Source organism: Erpetoichthys calabaricus, chromosome 14, assembly GCF_900747795.2.
Source record: "Erpetoichthys calabaricus chromosome 14, fErpCal1.3, whole genome shotgun sequence".
Classification (NCBI taxonomy): domain Eukaryota; kingdom Metazoa; phylum Chordata; class Cladistia; order Polypteriformes; family Polypteridae; genus Erpetoichthys; species Erpetoichthys calabaricus.
In genome coordinates, this window is record NC_041407.2 from 31,567,415 (window position 1) to 31,589,917 (window position 22,503).

At 38.7% G+C, this 22,503-nt stretch overlaps 1 protein-coding gene across 3 annotated transcripts in view; it reads right to left on the reverse strand.

Moving 5' to 3' along the window:
* Positions 1–3,652: 3,652 nt before the first annotated feature.
* unc13d (unc-13 homolog D (C. elegans)) overlaps positions 3,653–22,503 on the reverse strand; it is a 407,222-nt gene continuing 388,371 nt past the window's right edge. For 2 of the 3 annotated variants that reach the window (XM_051936228.1, XM_051936230.1), the window contains 2 exons: positions 12,404–12,600; positions 3,653–4,290 (listed from right to left, as the gene is read on the reverse strand). In XM_051936228.1, the coding sequence (XP_051792188.1) occupies positions 4,187–4,290; positions 12,404–12,600 (301 nt within the window). In that variant the 3' untranslated portion in view covers positions 3,653–4,186. The remainder of the gene's footprint in view (positions 4,291–12,403; positions 12,601–22,503) is intronic. The other variant, XM_051936229.1, reaches the window with a different exon arrangement.

Below are 22,503 nucleotides of genomic sequence, written 5' to 3' on the forward strand. Positions count from 1 at the left end.
GAAATTGAATCTTGTGAGCTTTAGCCCCTCAGCTGAATTGTTCTGCCCTTTCGAAAACAAAGAGATTTGCTGTTCATGTAGTCTGTGAACTTGCACTTTCTTTTCGACATATTGGGTATTCCTGAAAATATGTAGATGAAAGAATTATGAAAATAGTATTAAATTACTTGAAGAAGTGACTTATTACTTGATCAGTTGATAACTAAAAAGATATTGCATTTATATGATAGAATAAATGTGTGATTTTTTTAATTAACTGAAACTTTAATAGTTGACTCATTCATTAAAAATTATAAATCCATTTTGGAACAGCAGGTGGTAATGACAATATTTTCCATTTAATTATTACAAAGCAGTTCTTACCCGCACTTACTGTAAATATGATGGACTGTACCTGGATGTATGAAATATCTTGTTTAACCAAGCTGCTGAAAGAAGAATCGAAAATAAGATCTCACATAGAAAATTAGTTACAGTGAATTAGGATTACAAATAATTAAGGAAAGGAACATTTATAATGAACTGTCTACTCGCCAAGAAGATAAAGTTGAATTCAAAAGATGAAGTGAAAAAGCCAAGCTGGACAGACATTGACTCTTCTTGTCAACATCTGCATTGTTTACTACCGGAATAGAAGTGAAGATTCTGGGGAAAAATTGTGCACACTACTTCCGCAAATGCTGATTGACTTTCAGTATTTACCAACAATAAGGATATGGAGATTTTCAAATTTTAGGAGTCAAAATTCCGGACATTTTCAAAATTTTATAAATTCCTCCCTGACAGTCCATGGTGCATTAAAAATGAGGACAGTTGCCAGCCCTATATACAGTGCATCCGGAAAGTATTCACAGCGCATCACCTTTTTCCACATTTTGTTATGTTACAGCTTTATTCCAAAATGGATTAAATTCATTTTTTTCCTCAGAATTCTACACACAACACCCCATAATGGCAACGTGAAAAAAGTTTACTTGAGATTTTTGCAAATTTATTTAAAATTAAAAAATCGAGAAAGCACATGTACATAAGTATTCACAGCCTTTGCCATGAAGCTCAAAATTGAGCTCAGGTGCATCCTGTTTCCTCTGATCATCCTTGAGATGTTTCTGCAGCTTAATTGGAGTCCACCTGTGGTAAATTCAGTTGATTGGACATGATTTGGAAAGGCACACACCTGTCTATGTAAGGTCCCACAGTTGACAGTTCATGTCAGAGCACAAACCAAGCATGAAGTCAAAGGAATTGTCTGTAGACCTCCGAGACAGGATTGTCTCGAGGCACAAATCTGGGGAAGGTTACAGAAAAATTTCTGCCGCTTTGAAGGTCCCAATGAGCACAGTGGCCTCCGTCATCCGTAAGTGGAAGAAGTTCAAAACTACCAGGACTCTTCCTAGAGCTGGCCAGCCATCTAAACTGAGCGATCGGGGGAGAAGAGCCTTAGTCACGGAGGTGGCCAAGAACTCGATGGTCACTCTGTCAGAGCTCCAGAGGTCCTCTGTGGAGAGAGAAGAACCTTCCAGAAGAACAACCATCTCTACAGCAATCCACCGATCAGGCCTGTATGGTAGAGTGGCCAGACGGAAGCCACTCCTTAGTAAAAGGCACATGGCAGCCTGCCTGGAGTTTGCCAAAAGGCACCTGAAGGACTCTCAGACCATGAGAAAGAAAATTCTCTGGTCTGATGAGACAAAGATTGAACTCTTTGGTGTGAATGCCAGGTGTCACATTTGGAGGAAACCAGGCACCGCTCATCACCAGGACAATACCATCCCTACAGTGAAGCATGGTGGTGGTAGCATCATGCTGTGGGGATGTTTTTCAGCGGCAGGAACTGGGAGACTAGTCAGGATAAAGAGAAAGATGACTGCAGCAATGTACAGAGACATCCTGGATGAAAACCTGCTCCAGAGTGCTCTTGACCTCAGACTGGGGCGACGGTTCATCTTTCAGCAGGACAACGACCCTAAGCACACAGCCAAGATATCAAAGGAGTGGCTTCAAGACAACTCTGTGAATGTCCTTGAGTGGCCCAGCCAGGGCCCCGACTTGAATCCGATTGAACATCTCTGGAGAGATCTTAAAATGGCTGTGCACCGACGCTTCCCATCCAACCTGATGGAGCTTGAGAGGTGCTGCAAAGAGGAATGGGCGACACTGGCCAAGGATAGGTGTGCCAAGCTTGTGGCATCATATTGAAAAAGACGAGGCTGTAATTGCTGCCAAAGGTGCATCAACAAAGTATCGAGCAAAGGCTGTGAATACTTATGTACATGGGATTTCTCAGTTTTTTTATTTTTAATAAATTTGCATAAACCTCAAGTAAACTTTTTTCACGTTGTCATTATGGGGTGTTGTGTGTAGAATTCTGAGCAAAAAAATGAATTTAATCCATTTTGGAATAAGGCTGTAACCTAACAAAATGTGGAAAAAGGTGATGCGCTGTGAATACTTTCCGGATGCACTGTAGATGGCATGACAATACAAACAGAACAAGCAGCATCTTGGTTCTACGTGATTTCCACGACTTCCATCCAGTTTTTCCTATTAATGATATTTTGGTATCAAGCAAGATCTGTAAGTCTAATTCATCAACATGTCAATGTGACTGTGTTCCCTCTGCCTTTGTCAAAGCTTGCTTCAGCTTTGCCCGTTCCTCTTTTCATTCCTATAATTAACTCTCCCCCTTTTCTCTGAAGAAGTCCCCAATGATCTTAAAACTAGTACTGTCACCCCGTTATCTAAAACGCTAGTAGTAATCTCATTGATTTCAACAATTATTGCCATATTGCAAAACTTTCCATTCCTACCAACGTTTTACAATTTACTTCCCAACTATTTTAAACCTTTTCAATCACAGCACTGAACAATCTGCTTTGGGCTACCAATGTTGGACTACTAAGCATTGTGCTAGTTTTTGATATTAGTTCAGCATTTGACAGTATTTCTCACACGCTGTCACTTGTATTATTTAGGTGTAACTGGTACTGCTTATTTGTGGGCTCAAATGTACTTAACCAACAGATTTTAGTTTATATAGCTGAAGTTCTCATTATTAACTGCTTACTAACATTGAGCCACCAGGTTCAATACTGGGCCTGTTGTCTTTTATCACATACCTTCCCCCTCTTGGTTCAATTTTGCATCACCATCCTTTTCAATTTAATTATTTAATTGTAATGCTGAAGACATCCAACTTTATATCAATACTATGCCGTTTGAAGTTTGTACTCGCTACTTCTTTGTTTAGTTGCCTCCATGATATTCTATTCATTTATACTGCCGATTTTAGGGCACGCTGTCTTTTCAATGTTCTTTTTAAACCTTTCATCACATTTGTAACATTTCAAGACTTCGTCCCTTACTGTTCTACACTGCTGCTAAGACACCAATTAGCTCTTTTGTCTTGTATCCATCTGAACTCATAAAGAAGTTGTGTACATCCCATTCTATATAAACTTCATTGCACTTAAGAACTGTATTGAATTTAATTTTTTGTGCTCATTTAAAAAGCACTCCATGATCAGGCTCCCATTTATTTAAACACTCTTGTCAAAGATTACTTACCAGGTTGATTTCCTTCTGGCCTTCTTGTTGTCCCATTACTCCACCCATCTTCCATGACAGCACTGGAATTTACTCCCTCAAAAAATTCAGGTTTATATTTCTTTATCCAAAACCATCTCAAAACTTGCATGATTATATTAATAAATTTTAATAAGTATGCATTTTACTTTATTTATGTGTTTTTTTACATTTTCCTGATGTTTGTTTTTTATCTTGTAATGATTCTTTGAGTGTTCAGAAATGCAACATTAAATAAAATGTATTAATTCATTTATGAGCTGAAAATGTAAAATTACAATATGGGGTTATTAGTAAAATGTTTTAAGACTAAACAAAGTAGATTGCTCAGGTTCACATGGGAAGGCTTTAAATTAAAAAAAAAAAAAACAGTCAAGACATTGTTAAACTTAAACATTCTAATACTTCTGTTTATACAAAATAAGTAGATGTTTGCATTAGTTGTTAATTGCACTTTGGCATTATTTATTCACATTTAATACACATACAGTACTTTGTTTAACTTTTAAGAATAAGCAAAGTATATTATGACTTTTTAAAAATAACTTTATTCAAATTAATATAGAAGAACGTCACTAAAATACTGCCTGGAAGATTCTTTTTACACCTCCATGGATTTGTTTTCAATCTGAAGACGAAGCTTGACAAAGTCCTTTGCCACACGGTCCATTTTTCTGGTTTCCAGCTGCTTTAGAATATTATCTGCTACAAAGAAATATATTTTATTATTCTTAGATAATTGATATTTTTCATAAAATAATGTACTGAAAAAATGAGCCTGTAGATTTTTCAAATAACCATTTCTGTTAAATATTAAGAAGGACTTCTGTCTCATAGTGATGTTTAATCTTATTTAGTATGTCTTCTTTTACTGTACATGTTAATACTATAAGTTATTCTTAGCATTTATCCTAAACTTTGCTGTCAAACTTTTTTGCTTCTATTAATGTATAATAATTTACAGTTTTATATTTACAAGTTATCATTGCCCAGAATAATTATTGTTTACCAATCGTATACATGTAAGTTTTTTTTTAACAATATACAAATGTTAGTTTACTTCACTTGTTCTCTTTAAAGGAAGCTAGTGTTCAGAGGGAATGGATGAGACTGGAGCTGCAGCAGTTTTTATATCTATTGTCAAAGTACATATATACAGTATGTCATGAAAAGTGCATGTATTACTTGATGTTGGTCACACAGTAGAATGGCTTTTGTGTGTAGAGTGAGTATCCATATATGATTTATTTTGTCTACTTGAGAGTCAAAAACCTACTATATGCTATACTAAGTAATAGCATTCTCTGTATAAAATTTATTATATTTTCTGTAATACCAGAATAAGATTTAGTACTCAGCCTACGCTGGATCACTAATAGGACCTCAATTACCACTGGGTATGTTGTGCACTTGCTAAGAGTTTATATATAATCATTGACTTCATTACACTTGTTTGGCAGCTATTACCTACTCCAGCAATTAATTGGACTGCAACCTTACCTGATGCATTTCTTGACGGGTATGAAAGATAATTTTACTGATAAATATAATTTTCACTATTTGATAATATATTGATTATATTGAATGACGTCTGTCCTATTTAACTGTTAGCTTTTGACTTAACACTCTTAGAAAGCATTTTAATTAAAGCCTTAATCTCTGACCCAGTCCGTGCTGCTACTTTAGCACGAGAGCAAGCATTGATAAGAAAGCCAGTATAATCTAGTGTAGCAGAATTCTGACTCCTAGGGTCTTGTTTATCAGTAACTAGCAAGGACATGAGGAATGAAACTAACTGCACATTTCTATAATTGACAAGTGTATTTAAGAAGTGTACCACCATCTATAAGTCAGGCATATTTTTCCATGTATAAAGTGACTCCATGTATGTGTCAATAAATGTATTCTTCCCATCTTGTGATTTAACACCAGAATCCCTGAAGCCTACAAAAAAACTTGTAATCTTGGGCCACCTTAAATTCCTTTGCACCTCTCCATTAGTGTCTTTTGTTTTGCAAATGTGTCAATCAGCACAAGCAGCAAGCAGCCTGCTATCCCATCCCCCCACCACCACAGCTCAACTTGGACAAAAAGATCTCCCAGCTCAAGTCTGTTTATCTGAGTGCGAGGTGCATGGAGTTGTATTGGGTAAATAATATATTGTTATTTGGAACACATGCATTTCATATGTGTTCCGTGTCTACAACAATCTGTGCAAATGTAGGATGACAGAAAATGCGAGGCAATAAATGTTGAACACATAACTAGAACAGAAACTTTTTTAATGTTTTAGTACTAAAGACAACATTTTGGCATGAAGTGTATAATGTGTGAAGACTGAAGTGCAAATATCAAATAAACACTTTCACAAAAGGTACACGTATAACAAAACAAGTGCACTTTTATTCAAGAATATAACCGAAGAAAAAGAAATTGGGTTAGGGTACGAAAATGACATGACTGCTTGGATGGTGCTGGGGTAAGAACTGCTGACCCATGATTAAGAGGTTGCCGGATTAGATTCTGGGCTCTTCCTAGAATTCCCATTTTGAGTAGTGAGCTGCTCTTATTGTTACTATTATAGAATAAAAACATACATTTGATTTGAGTCTGTAACAGCCGGTGTAAATGTATGGTAATTGCAAAGTTAGCGTTTTTTTTTTTTATTCAGTTTTCTTTTCTCAGTCACGTTCACACTCCCCCCGATCTCACACTGCTGTTTTCAAATAAAGACGTGCTGTAACAGAGGTCAACTTGGATGAGGATGAGGGTTCTACTTCGGAGAAAGAGAACAGAAGCCCTCCCTGCAAGAAACGTCCAGTCACACATAAGAAGAATGCAGCCGTTTGGATGCAGCAACAGGTCGGGTGTCATCCTGGCAGTGAATCTGCCACATGTATGCCCTTCAATGAAACAGCAGGGCTTACAAGTCTTGTGCAAAGTCCTGTTTGTGACTATGTTTTCTGCTGGCCTTTATATAAAAAACATTTATATGTTACTTATGTAAAAGCCATATATAATGTTATTTACCTATTTACCTTGACTTATTTACTTATCTTCCTACAGCGTAAAGTTACAAGTAGACTGCAGAGCTTCCTGTTTGATTTGGGCCACTTGTCCATCACTATTGAAGGACCACTCCAAGCCCTATAAAGCAAAAGAGTCTGGCTGCAGACCTCTAGCAGAAGACCCCTCTGTGGCTGCTTTAGCCACCTCTCCCTATGATCTCATTCAAGGACCTGTGGCTGGAGGTGGAGGTGGCATAGGTCTGGAAGGTCTACCTTTTGTTTGAAGTAGGAGTGTCGAGCAGGTCCAACACCCTCAAACACTATTTCTTCTCTGTTGATAGTAAGCACTTCTATCTTATGTGTATTAAATTGTAGCATTGTTTCACAGAAATGATTACAGTATCTTTAACACAAAAGTGATTATTTGCCACCTCAAATGCCATTCATTTTTATTATAAGGTTTTGTTTCTAAATTACTTATAGAAGGTGTGAACAGCATTCTTTTTTATTGGGTTCAGATCCAGCATTTTCCGATTTATATATAGAATGCCTGTCACCAAAATATTTCTAAATTACGTTTTAAATGTAAAAGTGTCTGAACAAACTATTACAGTATGTGTAAATTATGGCATTGTTTCAAGGAAATATACAGTATGTAAAAGAATATAGATTTAACATAAGAATAATACAGATGTATGCCATTTGTTGTTGTAATTAGGTTTCATACCAGCATTTGCTGGTCTTTTATAGATCGTGTGTTACCAACATATTAAGTCAACAAACTTAACAAGGTAAGTTTCAAAGGATAACATTGCATGATGGAAATATTATAGTAGGTGGTTAATAGTAAACAACAGTGCTTTCTAACCGTTGAATTTGCATCTGTATTGAGTTTACTGAACCTTCTTTTTCCATTACATAACTTGATGATGTCTCTTTTTTCCTGCCTAGGATATTGCTCCATCATCAGTTGTCCACCTTATTGGTTACTGCTGGAATTCATGTGGTCAATCAATCACTTCTACTGGGTTCTTCATTTGCTTAAAGCACACTCTCAGTGCAGCACCAAGCATGTAAATTAGTAATAAATAGACAAAAAAATTATCAAGAAATAAAAAAAAGTATTGTCTAATTTCCTTTTTTCTTTAGTGTCACCAAATTATGATCAAATTTATCAAGCCATTTTTGAGTGTTTAGCTTTTTTGTTGCAGGGTGGTGGGTTACCTCCTCTCCAATTAACATGATCATTGTTGTTGTTTATCGTCTTTCAGGTTTGCTCAGAATCTTCCTTGATGAGCTGGATGGACTGGTGTCTTCCCTCCCAGATGGTGGAAGTTTATTTGTAATTCTTGGGGATTTGAACATCCACCTGAACAGCCCTCCTGCTGCTGACTTCTTCACTCTTCTTTCCTCATTCAGCATCACACAGCTCCACACCCAACTCACTCACAAAGCTGGTATCTGCTCGACCTTGTTCTGCCACGCAACTGCACCTCCACAAATGCAACTGTCACTCCTCTACAAGTTTGACCACTTTTTCATTCAGTTCTCTCTATTGCTTCCCTCTTCTCATTCTACTCCTTCCTCCACTGTATCCTTCCACTGATACCTTTGATCTCTCTATCCCATCCATTTCTCTCCCATAGTCTCCTCTGCTCTCCCTCTTCCTGACCACTTCTTCTTTTTTGACAGCAACACTGCCACAGACACCCTATGCTCGACTCTGACTTCCTGTCTTGACAGTGTCTGTCCTCTCTCTTCCCGGCCTGCAAACAAAACACCCTCCTGTCCCTGGCTTTCCAAAGCACTCTGCAATCAATGGACCAAACTCAGGACAGCCAAAAGGAAATGGAGGAAGTCCAAAACTCAGACACACCTGGCTAAGTATCAGTCCCGTCTTGCATCCTTTTCTTCTGCCAGCATCAACGCTAAGGTAAAGTTCTACCAGACTAGAATTAACAGCACCACTGACACATGCTCTCTATTCTCTACTTTCACTTCCCATCTTAATCCTCCTCCACCTGCTCCCCCACCTCCTTGTCTGCTAATGATTTTGACACTCTTTTCCAGGATAGGATGGCTGCAATCTGCAGTCAGTTCTCACCCTCACTGCCACTTATGCTTCCTTCCAAGCAACACCCAACATTCAACACATCCTCCCCACTGTCTGCCAATGATGTTCCAAACCTCCTTTCCAATCACCCCACTACCTGTCCACTCAATGTTATTCCCTTCCATCTCCTGCAGACCATCTCTCCCTCACTCATTCCTGCAATTACACACATCATTAACATCTCACTCAGCTCAGGAACATTCCCTAACATCTTCTCAAAAAAACAACACTCATTCCATCCCAAATGAACATTTACAGGTTTGTCTCTCTCCTGTTCTTTCTTTCCAAAACACTTGAATACATTGTTTCTAACCAGGTTTCTTCCTTCCTTGTATAGAACAGATTGCTTGATACCCACCAGTCCGGCTTCAAGAATAACAACTCAATTGAGTTGGCTCTACTGACTGTGGCCAACCAGCTATGCCATCATCAGTCCTGATTATCCTAGATCTCTCTTCTGCCTTTGACACAGTCAACCACAACATCCTTCTTGCCACCTTTTCTAACCTTGGTATTACTGGGATTGCTCTCAGATGATTTGAGTCCTACATCTCGGGCAGATCCTATAGTGTGTGTTCTGTTGAGGGGAGCTGTCAAAGGCACACCAGTCATTCACTCTTCTCTCTTTACACCACCTCACTGGGCTCCATCATCCATTTGCACAAGTTCGCTTATTAGTGCTATACTGATAATACACAGCTATACTTGTTGTTCCCCCTGGAGGACAATTTGGCACCAGCTAGAGTCTTTGCATGACCTACTGATATCTCAACCTGGATGAATGTCCACCACCTACAGCTCAACCTGGCAAAAATCGAGCTTCTTATGATCCCAGGCAGCCACTCAACTCTCCATCTGTATACAGCTTGGCTCACTGTTGCTAACGCCCGCAAGGTAACACCCGCCTCAGTGTATTTAAGAAGCGATTGAAGACATATCTGTTCTGTGAATATCTGTCTAACCTGTCAAATTGAAAAGAGGGAAAAAAAACTTTGTGCTGCGATACTTTATATTTTTGGTCAATTTGTTTAAATTTAATTGTTGTATTGATTGCAATCTATAGGGTGGTTCAGATCTAATTATGCAACTTTTACTGCAATGCAGGAAAACAATGCAAGACAAAAGAATTGTTTGAAATATCTTGCAATAAATGAATGTAGGGCAGGTGCTGCCATCTATTGGCAACAAAAATAATTTTTTGTGAATTCTCTATCTAATAAACTTAACACTAGAATTACCAGAGCCTACGAAAAAACTCATAGATCCGGCCCACCTTAAATCCGTTCACACCTCTCCATCAGCGTCTTTTGTCCTATAAATGTGCCGATAAAGACAAGCAGCAAGCAGCCTGCTATTCCATCCCCCCACAACTGCAGAACGTGCACAAAGTTCTCCCAGCTCATGCCTTGATTGATTATCTGGGAGTGAAGTGCTGGAGTTTTAGAGTGAAAATAATAGATTGTTATTTGGAACAGATGCATTTCATGTGTGTTCCGTTTCTACAATAATCTTTGTAAACACATTGTTAAAACAGAAACGTTTTTCATATTTTAGTAGTAAATGACAAAATGTTGGCATAAATTATATAATGTGTGAAGTCTGAAGTCCAAAGATCAAATACACACTTTTACAAAAGGTTCAAGGATTAAACAACAGTTTCCGTGGCGTAGCGGTAAGATTTGCTGACTTGTAATCAAGAGTCCCTGGTTCGATCGCAACTGCCTCCTATATTTGCCGTTTTCAGTAGTGAGCTGTTCTTATTGTTAATATTATACAGTCCTTCCTTTAACAGGTATACCCTTAAACGGCCCTACTTACTAATCTGAACTTATCAGAACTTTCAAACCTGAGGGCACATTAAGATCTTAAGATGCCAGACTGCTTATGTTTCCATGGATTAATAAAACAGTTTAAATATTTAGGGGTAAACATTACAAGTAAATATGAAGATCTTTTTCTACAAAATGTTGCTATTAGCATGGAAACAATTAAGCAAGATGTGAACAGATGGTCTACCCTCCATCTCACATTAGCAGGGAGAATCATTACTGTCAAGACGAACATCCTTCCCAAGCTTCTTTTCCTATTTCACACCATCCCCATATAAATGAACAAATCATTTTTTAAGAAATTAGACTCAATTGTAACCTCATTTATTTGGAATTCGACGCATCCAAAGGGCGACTCTACAAAGACCTAAATCAGAAGGTGGCATGGTACTACTTAACTTTCAATTTTAATATTGGGCAAAAAATATACAAGCTACATTATAAAGACTTCTACATGATAATAATTTTTTTCTACCCTCTCAAATCTGCACAGTACTTAATGTTTGAAAAATGTCTGATATTAAAACACTTAAGACAATTTTATATAGATAATGTCTTTGCAACAATTATGCTTCAAATTTAACTTCACATCAACACAATTTTTCCACTTCTTTCAAGTAAGAAACTTTGCTAAAAGGAACTTGTCAAATTTTCTATGCCTCCCACTCATTTTTATTCCAGAAATACTGATAAGTCTTGAAGACTCGTACAGCAGCTCAATAGTATATGAAACAATTTTAAACTCCCTTCCTTACAAACATCCTAGAGTACAGTGTGGAAAGGATATTTCACTTAACATCTCAGAAAAGGGGTGGAAGGCATGCCCAGAATACACACTAGCTCCATATGTGCAAGGCATTCAATCATTCAACTTAAAATTGCTCAAATGTATCCAAGCCAATAGTCAACCTGAGAACATTGCAATTGAGCTCCAGCCTCACTGGGCTACATGTTTTGGGAGTGTACCAAATTAAAATCACTCTGGACAAAAATTTTGAATGCCTATCAAACAGCCTTAGTGCCACAATTACTCGTAACCCATTATCAGCTGTGTTAAGTGTACTTCCAGATGGGCTTAAAGTGGAGAAGGACAAATTGATTGTGATTGCCTTTACCACACTTCCAGCATGCTTGCTAAGCTGGGAGAATCCCAGCCCACCTGTTATAAGTCAGTTGGTAACTGATGTTCTATACTATATGAAATTGGAAAAAATCAAATTCTCACTTACAGGATCTGTTCAAAACTTTTTTAAAACATGGCAAGATCTAATTAATAAAATTTTAGAACAAGCATTTTATCAGGGAAAAGGACACTCTCTCTTATTTAGATAGATAGATAGATATTTGTTGTTTTTAAAGATTTGCTTTTGCTGTTGGCTCTCCTCTCTCTTTCTCAGGTGCGGGCTGAATTCTGGCTTGTTAAGTTTGACTTAATTGCGTGTAAAGTTATCTTCTTTGTTGTATAAATCAGACTTAATCATATGAAATGTTATTTTCTTCAAATAAAATTAGTAAAAAATAAAATAACAGAGGGATGCTACACTTTTAGTTACAGGGTCCCTAAGCTGTGGAATGGATTGCCTTCTACTATAAGAGGTGCCCCTTCAGTCTTAGCTTTTAAATCCTGGCTGAAGACTCTGTACTTTAGCTGTGGCATACTCTGAGTAGAGCTGCTGATAAACTGTGCATACTGCAATTCTGTTGTTAGTCATTAGTCTTAAATTATTTATAGTGATTGGTATATTTTAACATGCATTAATGATCATTCTGATTGTCAGCTAGTTTTTTGTTAATTTTTATGTTTGCCATACAACATTACCATCCTTTTCCTGAGTTGTTCTTTGGTTGTTTATATAACAGTGACTTACCATTTGGCACAGGGTGCATCAAAGCCAGTCTAATCTGATGAATATTTCCCATGTCCAATGTGCTTCCAACCCCTGGCAAATCTCTCAAGGACAGAAAGGATTCCCCCTCAAAATCATCACTTCCCAGTAGATCATAATCAAAGACAGTGAGGACCAAGCATGCACCCTGGGTTCGTAGTTTTTCTTGTGAGACAAGGCTGTTGGGGGAGAAAAAATGGAAAGTGTCCAGTATACAGAAATAGGGTCTTTATTCAACTACATTTATGATGTGCCACAGATGACATAATAGCTGTCCAATAATAAAAGACTGATTTTACTGCTATCAGTACTCTCATAGTTAATAAACTCAGCCTCAGAGCTTGCAGTGTGGATTATATTCTTTAGTTTGACAAGTTGTTTGCCTGCCATGAAAAAGTTATCTCAGATAAAGGAATGCTGGAAACATTGGGTAAAAGGGAATTTTCATCAGATTGGCCAGCCAAGCACTGACTCAGGTATAAAATGACCAATAGGTTGGAGGCGGCTTACTGGCCGAGGACTCCAACTGTGTCTGGCTTTTCTGACTCCTTTTCTACAATCTAGCAGTAGTTTAACAATTAGTTGATGGGCAGATATTTCTGTTTATTACTTGTGGCGGATGGCTGGGGCCCTTGCCTGGCCAAAACGCCCGAGGTGTAGAAGGACAGGGGGAAAGAGAATTGTTGGGACAGTTTCTTACCCGGGCCGATAGAGGGCAGCCGCCTTGGTTTCCAATGGGGTCACAGGTTATGAACATGGGGGCTCAACCCGGTTGGAACCCGTGGCCACCATCGGGGGCGCATATTTGGTCACACGTCTGCCACACCCGGAAGTGTCCATCCAGGTGCCCTATAAAAAGGAGCCGCCTCACTCCATAAGTGGCCAGAGTCGGGAGGAGAGGACAAAGCCTGAAGAGGAGTGGAGGGAGAAGGACTGGCGACAAGAAGGTATGGTGTTGGTGTGTTGCATTGTGTTTACTGGTATTGTGGACTGGTAAAACAGTAAATAAACGTGTGGAGTGTGGCAAAACCTGTATCCTACCTGTCTATGTCTGGGTTAGGGTGGCAGTATGCCCCCTAGTGGCTCACATAGTTTTGTTAATTATTTTTTACTTTTTTCATGTATTTGTATAAATCTGTATCCTTATATGTGATAGTTCTGTATTTAGTGAATAGCACAGTTTCTAATGTTGTATTTCTGAGGTGGCAATGATAGATAAGCCATCTAGCTCTGTGAAGTAGGGTTGTTTGAATATACATAAAATCCTTGAAAGTACATCCTTGAAATAACTGTTGTCTTAGGATACATGTAAGACCATTAACTTACTCTTTTCACAGTAAATGTTTAAACTTACGTACACAAACAAAAATCAATTAACATCCTAAATTATCACACTTTCAGGTTCACATTAATCTCCCCAAACCTTTCTCTTGGGTTCGGTATTCTAAGTAAATATGGTTACTCCTGAATGTTCCTTGGAATTAGTTGCTATAATCCAATGTGCAGTGTTAAGACTGAATAACACTCAGGGCAGTATTTTTCTGCCATCTAGTAGATAAAAAACATACAAAAAACCCAAAACATTAATATTTCTGTGTGTTTTACCATTCTATGGTAATTTATCAATATTCATGAGAACAGCAGAGCCTTTAACCAGAACAAAATGGTGTGTAAATGAGAAGCTGTAAAGCCAGTTTAACAACAAACTGAAAATGAGCCATAAGCTGAATCAAGTGATAGTGATGACATTGCTCATCAGATGATTGACACAAGTGGTAAGAGAGATGCATATGGCACTGTGTGACCCAATTGCAATGATATACCTGGGCAATATAGTTGCCTAAACTGTTTACTGTGGTACGAGTAAGTGCATGGCAGAAAGACAAAATGACTGTGATCAAGTGGATGGACAAGAATGACATAAACACTGCTCAAAATGCAGAAAAATGTCGGTGTTTGAGCCAGGGGGAATGTGGAAGTCAGTAAAGCTTGGACTTTAGCCTACAATAACACAAGGTGTGCATCAATTGTGTGGATCAAGACAGGTTGAGACATACAAGGATATGGAAGAAACGTGTTAAGAGAAAAACTGGGGATTCACATAAGACAAGAGATATCAAATATTATAAAATGTATTCTATGACCAAAAATATTGGCACCCGTGCACTTGTTTTGGAAAATGTACCAGCTCTCCCAGAAAATTGCTGCAGTTGCTAATAGTGTTGTATTCACAATTTCTTCACCATTCTGTTAATTTCTTTTGTTTGCATTAGAACATCACAAAAAGGCAGATAAAACCAGATCTTTTTGTCATTGTGCTGGTAGTTTACATCCCACCCTTAGCAGATGAAGCAATCGCAACAGACACAGTATATTCTATGGAAAGGAAACTTACTACCAACCATCCCAGTGTTTTCAGCACAGTTTGAGGCTCAGGGACAGTGTATCAGAAATGGCGGTGTGTAACTATGAAGCACCACAGGGAACTGCCCTATCTCCCTTCTTGTTCACCCTGAACAGAACAAACTTCCAGTACAATACCAGCACTTACCACCTATAGAAATATTCAGATGATTCCATCATAATAGGCCACATTAGAGGTGAGTCAGAGTACAGGAGGTTTGTGGATGACTTTTCTTGTGGTGCAGAAAGGACCACCTGCAATGGAACATCAGCTTGGCAAAAGAAGTTAGAGTGGACTTACAGTGTGCCAAAAAGCCCCTGAGACCAGTCACCATTCAGGAAAGGTACAAGTATCTTGTAGTTCTTCTTCAAAATTTCAGTGCCATGTGCCAGTCCAGTTAAGACTGAGGAGATTAGAAGGCTTAACATGTGGCTCAAATCTTGTTGTCAGGTAGCAGGCTATAGGTTTATAGGGCATTGTGACTCCTTTTGGAACAAATGGGACTTGTTCTGTAGTGGTGGGTTACATTTGAAGCAGGTGTGTGGGGGGCATTGTGCTGGGGGAGGCATATGTTAGTTTACTCTAGGGAATGGGGGGAATGGAGTTTAGGACAGGCAGGTTTAAAAATCTACATGGAAAGACAAGCAATTGCGTAAAGACAAGTATGCATTGTAATGTAAATTCTAAGCAGAAGGTTAAGTGTAAAAGTAAATTAAGTGACACATTAAAAATTGCCTGCCTTAATGCTGGAATATTAAAGAAAACACAAACAAATGACTTGTTGTACTGTATATAGCTGAATATAATTATAATATTATAGCAATTACACAAATCTGGCTAAATAACATACATGGGTACACATTTTTTATGTAGAATAGACAAAAAAGAAGGGGGGCGTCATTTATGTAAAGCAGAAATTAAATGCAAGTCTTAAGTTGGATGATGAGACACATCTTAGTGATGACATCTGAAATTGTCTGGAAATCTTAAACAAAGAGACCTTATTTTAGGAATGTGTTATAGATACCCCAACGCAGACAGTAATTTATATGACAAAGTGCTTAGGACACTGGAAATTACAAGCAATGGGTTCCTTGCACTATTACCCAATATTTTTTTCAGCTAATTCTGCACCTATCTACACACTAAACCCTGAACTCCCACCTCTTTTAGCCTGATGCCTAATCTCTTATGTGGGATCATATTAAATATTTTCTGAAAGTCAACATAAATAATATCATATATATTACTCTGATAGTATCTTTTTATTGCTTCCTCTTAGAATTCCAGCATGTTAGTAAAATATAACCTCTGTCATCTGAACTCACAATGCCTTTTTAATAAAACTCTTGTTCATAAAACGTGTTATCCTTAATAATTCCATGAATTTAATTGTGATGCTTTTTAATTTTACCGGCCTATAGTTACTTGGATCTGCCCAATCACCCTTTTTATATAATGGGATAATATTTGTCATTTTCTAGTCCTTTGGAAACTACCTTCTTAAAAATATACGTCAAGGGTTTATATATGTACTCACTAACTTCCTTAGGCACTTGAGGATAAATATTATTTGGTCCTGGTGATTTTTTTATTTCAGCCTATTTAATCTGAGCAGTACTTTTCCCTCTACAATTTCCAAACCACTCAGCACCTCCATAGTAGTCCCTGTTACTGCTGAAAAGTTATCCACTTTACCACATATGTACACCTGAGAGAAATACAAGTTTACAGCAAGTGCTATATCACTGTCCATATATTGTAATTCACGTTAACTGTTCCAGATACACTTCACCACCTACTTATCTGTTCATTGTCTTGTAAAATACAGAAAGAATCCCCTTGGCTCGTTTTTTGTCTTATCTGCAATATCGCTCTCTAACTGCCTTTTATCTTCCCTAATATCCTTCTTAATGGTTGCCCTCATTCTCTCATATACCCTGTGAATAACATTAGAGTTATTAGTTTTAGGCACCTTATAGAACTGTTTTTTCTTTTGTAGCTTCTCTTTTCTCTCCTTACTTACTGTGGAGTTTTTAAAAGTTTCTAATAATTCCAGTTTTTGAGATTTACATGTCCTGCATTATGTGTAAAAAGTTTTTAAACCTGTTCCACTGCTCCTCATCTGTCTGCACACTTAAAATCTTATTCCAGTTTATCCCTTTTGGACTTTGCTGCCATCTGTTCAAAATTTGCTCTACCAAACTTAAACTAAACAGTTTTAGTCTTTACATCGGCATTCTTCCAAAATACTCAGAATTGTATTATACTATGGTCACATGATCCTAGTGGTTCAATCATGTCTACACCCTCAATTCTATCCTGGTTATTACAAAATACTAAATCTAGACAGACTTCACCTTCATGTTGGGGCTTTAACAGGCTGAGCTAAAATATACTCACTGATTATGTCTAAAATCTGCTGCTGTTGTACTTTGCTATTTGTATTGTTAGCCCCATTGATATTTTGGTAGTTATAGTCCCACATGACTATAATTTCCTCCTATGAAGTTGCCTTTTTAATACTATTAATTATTTAGTTTAAAATAGTACTGTATTAATATTATTAAAAAGATGCACATTGAAATTTTGTCTCCATTGGAGGGTTTATATTACTCTTCTAAATAAGGCCACTTTCTTTAACGCATTCCATACGAATCCAGATTCTCACTCATCATCCAACTAATAAAGACAGGATATGCTAAGAGATCAACACAAAGTCTTCCACCTAGTAATACAGGAACAAAATAAGGCTGTAATATATCAGCTACACCATAAAAATATTTTGAAAACAAACCTAGTTTTTCATATTACACCACAAAGTATCCCCTTGTATGTTTTTACTATTATAATGTAAACCTCTCACGGTGATTAAAATGATTTACTTTATGTAACAAAAGGCACTATATGAGTGCTCAACCCGACACAGACAGATGCAGGAAGCACACTGATAAAACAAATAAATGTTTATTTTCTTTTTCTTCACCTGTGGGCAATGCCTTCCCTGTTCCCACAGGCACAACACAGTCCAAGCACTAAGCACACACACAATCCCAATACTTTTCTTCTTCACTCTCTATTTTCACCACTCCTCTCCAGCAAGCTTAGTCCCTCTCCTCCCGACTCTCGCTTCTGGAGTGGTGGCTGCTGGCTCCTTTTATAGCCCACCCGGAAGTTCTCCAGGTGTTTGATGACCTGTTTCCGGCTGCACTTCCAGGTGTGGCAGAAGAACCGCCCACACAGGCTCAGAAACAACTGCAGCACCCACTGGCAGCACCCCAGGATCCCGACAGGGTTGTAGAGGACTCCATCTCCCATCGAGCCCTGCGGGAATCTGAGGCATCACTGCCACCCAGGGAGGCTGTCATCTAGTGTCCCGTAGGAGGTACTGTTCTGACCAGGCTTGTTTCCGGAGTCCATACAGTGAAGAGGCGTCCTGGCCAGACAAGGACCCCGGCTGTCTATGACATCTAGAATATTTAGAATTGTTTGCAACAGATAATCTAATATCAGTAGCTCCTCAATGTGACCTGCTACATTATTCTTCTGTGATATTAAACTAACATGCAAATAGAAGAAATGGTGGTTTGCAAGAAGTACAAACCTAAGACATACAAGAACCTCACATAAACTGATTAATGATTTCTGTTGAATAAAATGAAGATACTATTTTAATACATTCTCGTTTACCATGGTGCTCAATAGTGACGGCAAGTTTTAAGTTGGTCAACCATGCCAGTCAGAAATTGTTCCCTGTACATATGGCAATACTGCTATTACTGCTACTACTACTACATGAACCTTGTGTCAAAATCCCTCTTGAAATTTAAACAGATGTTGTGAAAGAACTGGCCTCAACACATACAAAAATGTTTGGGGCAGCCACCCATATATTGTACCTGGCTGCAAAAGGTTATGAAAATTGGCACTGATATGCATAAGTTGAAGTTCCAGACTGAACTGAACTGTTAATCCAAAGACGGCAGCTTTAAAGGACTTCGCAGGAAGTGATATCATTAATTTCAGAACAGGAAGTGACGTCAGTATTGAGGGCTGGAACCGGTATTGGCGTAGTCAAGGTTGAATCAGGCTGAATTTCCCATATTTAGTCTGCAGAAATAACAGAGGAAAGTTTAATGTACCCTGGCACCCCCTGGCCTGGCGTAGAATTACCTTCATTTGGTCCATTCAGCTTTCTCCTAAGCGCACGTGTGTGACAATGTTCCAAACAAATGTTCTGGTTTACAATCAGTAGTTGCAGTAATAGTTTTCATTTACCAATAGAAATGTAAAGCAGCAAGTATTATTATCATTCCTACTCAGGCAACAAATTCAATCTGACCAATTATCACTTGAATTATGAAATCAGAATTTAGGCTATTGATGGGAGGTAAATTTGTTCTGGAATAAATGAATAGGTTACTCAACCCGTACACATGACTCTGAAGGTCTTTAATAAGAGCAAATTTCATTCTTAGTAGTTGCGATACCTGTTGATTAAATAATCCAAGTCTGGACTGGAGTCAATTTAAACTGATTGCCAAAAGCTTAGATTATTTTAAGGCCTGATTCCCTAGCATTAAGAGAAAACATCCATATACAGGTCAAATCTGATTATAGCATATACTGAAGTAATTACATTTTTACAATAATGAATACTTTTTCTTGGCCCTGACAAACGTTCATATAACAATTTTTAATGGATTTCATTTTAACAAAATGTAAATTTCAGTATAATGAATGTTTTTTCAACCAAAAATGGCCACTGAAGGTAATAATGAGATGCAAAAATACTTAATGCAGTGCCAACATTTTTCCCCTCCAAGTCTTGAAAACCTTGAAACAGGCTGTTGCACAATTTCTGGTCTCGGGCAGTCTCAAAACCAAAATCTGCAATTTTATCATGATTTTTTTTTATACAGTATTTGTATCCCAACATTTTCGCTCCCATAAGTGACTTATCAACAACGGTTTGTGCAGCCTGGCCATGTCCAGGCATGGAATCAGGCCAGGTTGGAAGCTGTTCTGTGGAAGTTGACATCCTGGGCATGCCTGGGTAGGTCTGAACGAGCTTGACGCTGTCTCAGCATGCTATAAAGGTGGCTTGCATACACCGAAACTGCTCATTTGGTTAATATAGATAGTCAGTGTGTATGTATAGTATCAGTATAGTAAAGTATAGTATCTGTAGCAATATAACAGTAAGTAAGCTTGATGCTATAGACGTTTTGGAGTCGGGCGATATGTCTCGTCAATGTCGTAACAGTTGCGATACATTTTGCTATATCTGTGGCGAATATACGTTTGCGCCTCAGAGACGTTGGATGACTGCTCTTGTGACGAAAGCTTATCATCTGTATTTTGGCTGCAAAATTGGTGATCAAGACAAGGAACGGGCACCTCACATTTGCTGTGTGACATGTGCTGTCAGTCTGAGAGCCTGGCTCAGAGGCACTCGAAAGACGATGCTGTTTGCTGTTCCGATGATATGGCGAGAACAGAAAGACCATGTGACGGACTGTTACTTCTGTTTGACTAATGTGTCTGGTTTCTCTGCCAAAAACAAAAAGTCAATTGAATATCCTAATCTGCCTTCAGCAATGAGACCTGTGCCACATGACGACAGTCTTCCAATTCCGAAACCACCAGAGGATTGGACCTTAGACGAACCAGATGAAGAAACTGCAATGCAGGGTCCTGACAATGACATTGACCCGGATTTTGAACCGTGCTCATCAGGCGATCCACATCTGATAACACAGTCTGAATTGAATGATTTGGTCAGAGATTTGGGTCTGTCAAAAGCAAAAGCCGAGCTGCTGGGTTCAAGACTGCAGGAATGGTGTTTGCTGTCAACAGGTACAAAAATGTCTGTATTTAGAGGCCGACATCATGATATAACCAAATTTTTTGCACAAGTCAACAGTCTCTGTTTCTGTTGTGACATTGAAGGATTGTTCTTGGCTTGGGTTGTGATCACAACCTGGAAGAGTGACATCTCTTCATTGATTCGTCAATGTTAAGCCTGAAAGCTGTTCTGCTACACAATGGTAACACTTATCCTTCAGTACCTGTTGGCTATGCAGCACAAATGAAAGAAACATATGAGAATATGGAACTGTTGCTGAAGCACGTCCAGTATAGCAGGTACAACTGGAATATCTGTGGAGATCTTAAAGTCGTTGCTCTGTTACTAGGACTGCAGCTCGGCTATACAAAGTACTGTTGTTTCATCTGTGAATGGGACAGCCATGCCAAAGAGCAGCACTATTCTCGACAGAACTGGCCACTCCGTAAAAAGTTAGTTCCAGGACAGAAAAATGTGGCACATGAATCGCTTGTCGACCCGGCAAAGATATTTTTGCCTCCTCTTCACATAAAACTGGGACTCATGAAGAATTTCATGAAAGCACTGAACAAAGAAGGTGAAGAGTTTCGTTATTTAAGACAGATGTTTCCAAAAATAACTGACACCAAGATCAAAGAGGGCATTTTTGTTGGCCCCCAGATCAGACATGCTATGAGTGAGAAGCGGTTTGAAGATCTGTTAGTTGGGCAGGAAAAAATTGCCTGGAAAGTCTTCAAAGACATTGTTGACAATTTTCTGGGCAATTACAGAGCCCCAAACCACATTCAGCTGGTAGACAAACTTCTCAAAGCATGCAAGACAATGAAGTGCAACATGTCACTCAAGATTCATTTCCTCCACTCACACTCACGGTTGTGCCACTCCTTTAAAAGATTAACATGCAAAATTTGTACGGGTGTCTGCCGCCCGGGAATTCCGTCTATATATTCACTGGGGACATATGCTCTTCTATCACTGCCAGCCCTTGCCATTTGGCCCAAACTTTATGTCGATCGGATGGGATCAACACCAGCTCGCAATCCCCCTTCTTAAACTCGCAGAGTTTACTCATCTTGTCATAATAACGTTTTTATGCCTCCTGCTCGTGCTGCTGATGTTCCACCACAATAGAGGACAATCTGGCAACCTGCTCGTGCAGCGAGATGACTCAATCAATAAACCTCCCCCGCGGGGGTGTTTTGCGAGTCCCAGTCCATTCATCCCGAAAAATATTCAACACCCCATGTGGTTACCGGTCAAATAATAGTTCAAAAGGACTCATCCCAATGGACGCTTGTGGGGCCTACCAGACAGCAAACAGGAGGAAAGGTACTACAGTATCCCAGGAAGTTGGATCGTCTTGGGCTACCCACTGAATCATCTGTTTTAGGGTTTTATTAAATCATTCAGTCAGGCCATTCATCTGCAGATGATAAACCATGTAGTGTAACTGCTTAATTCCAAAGCTTTCACATAGCTGCTTCATGATGCGAGACATAAAGGGTGTACCCTGATCAGTCAGAATCTCATAAGGGATACCAATATGTTTGAACATATCGAAAAGTGCATTTACAATAGTTCAGGCATCCGCCCGTCGCAGCACAGCTAATTCTAGGTATCTTGTGGCATAGTCGATTAACAAGAGCATATACTGAAAGCCATTTTTACTCTTTGGAAGTGGGCCAACAATATCTAATCCCACTCTCTCAAAGGGGACGTTTGAAATAGGCATTGGTACCAGGGGCACCCTGGCAGGTCTTTGAGCGGAAACAATTTGACAGTTGGGACAGGCCTTACAGAATCGTTCCACATCTCGGGCCATGTTCATCA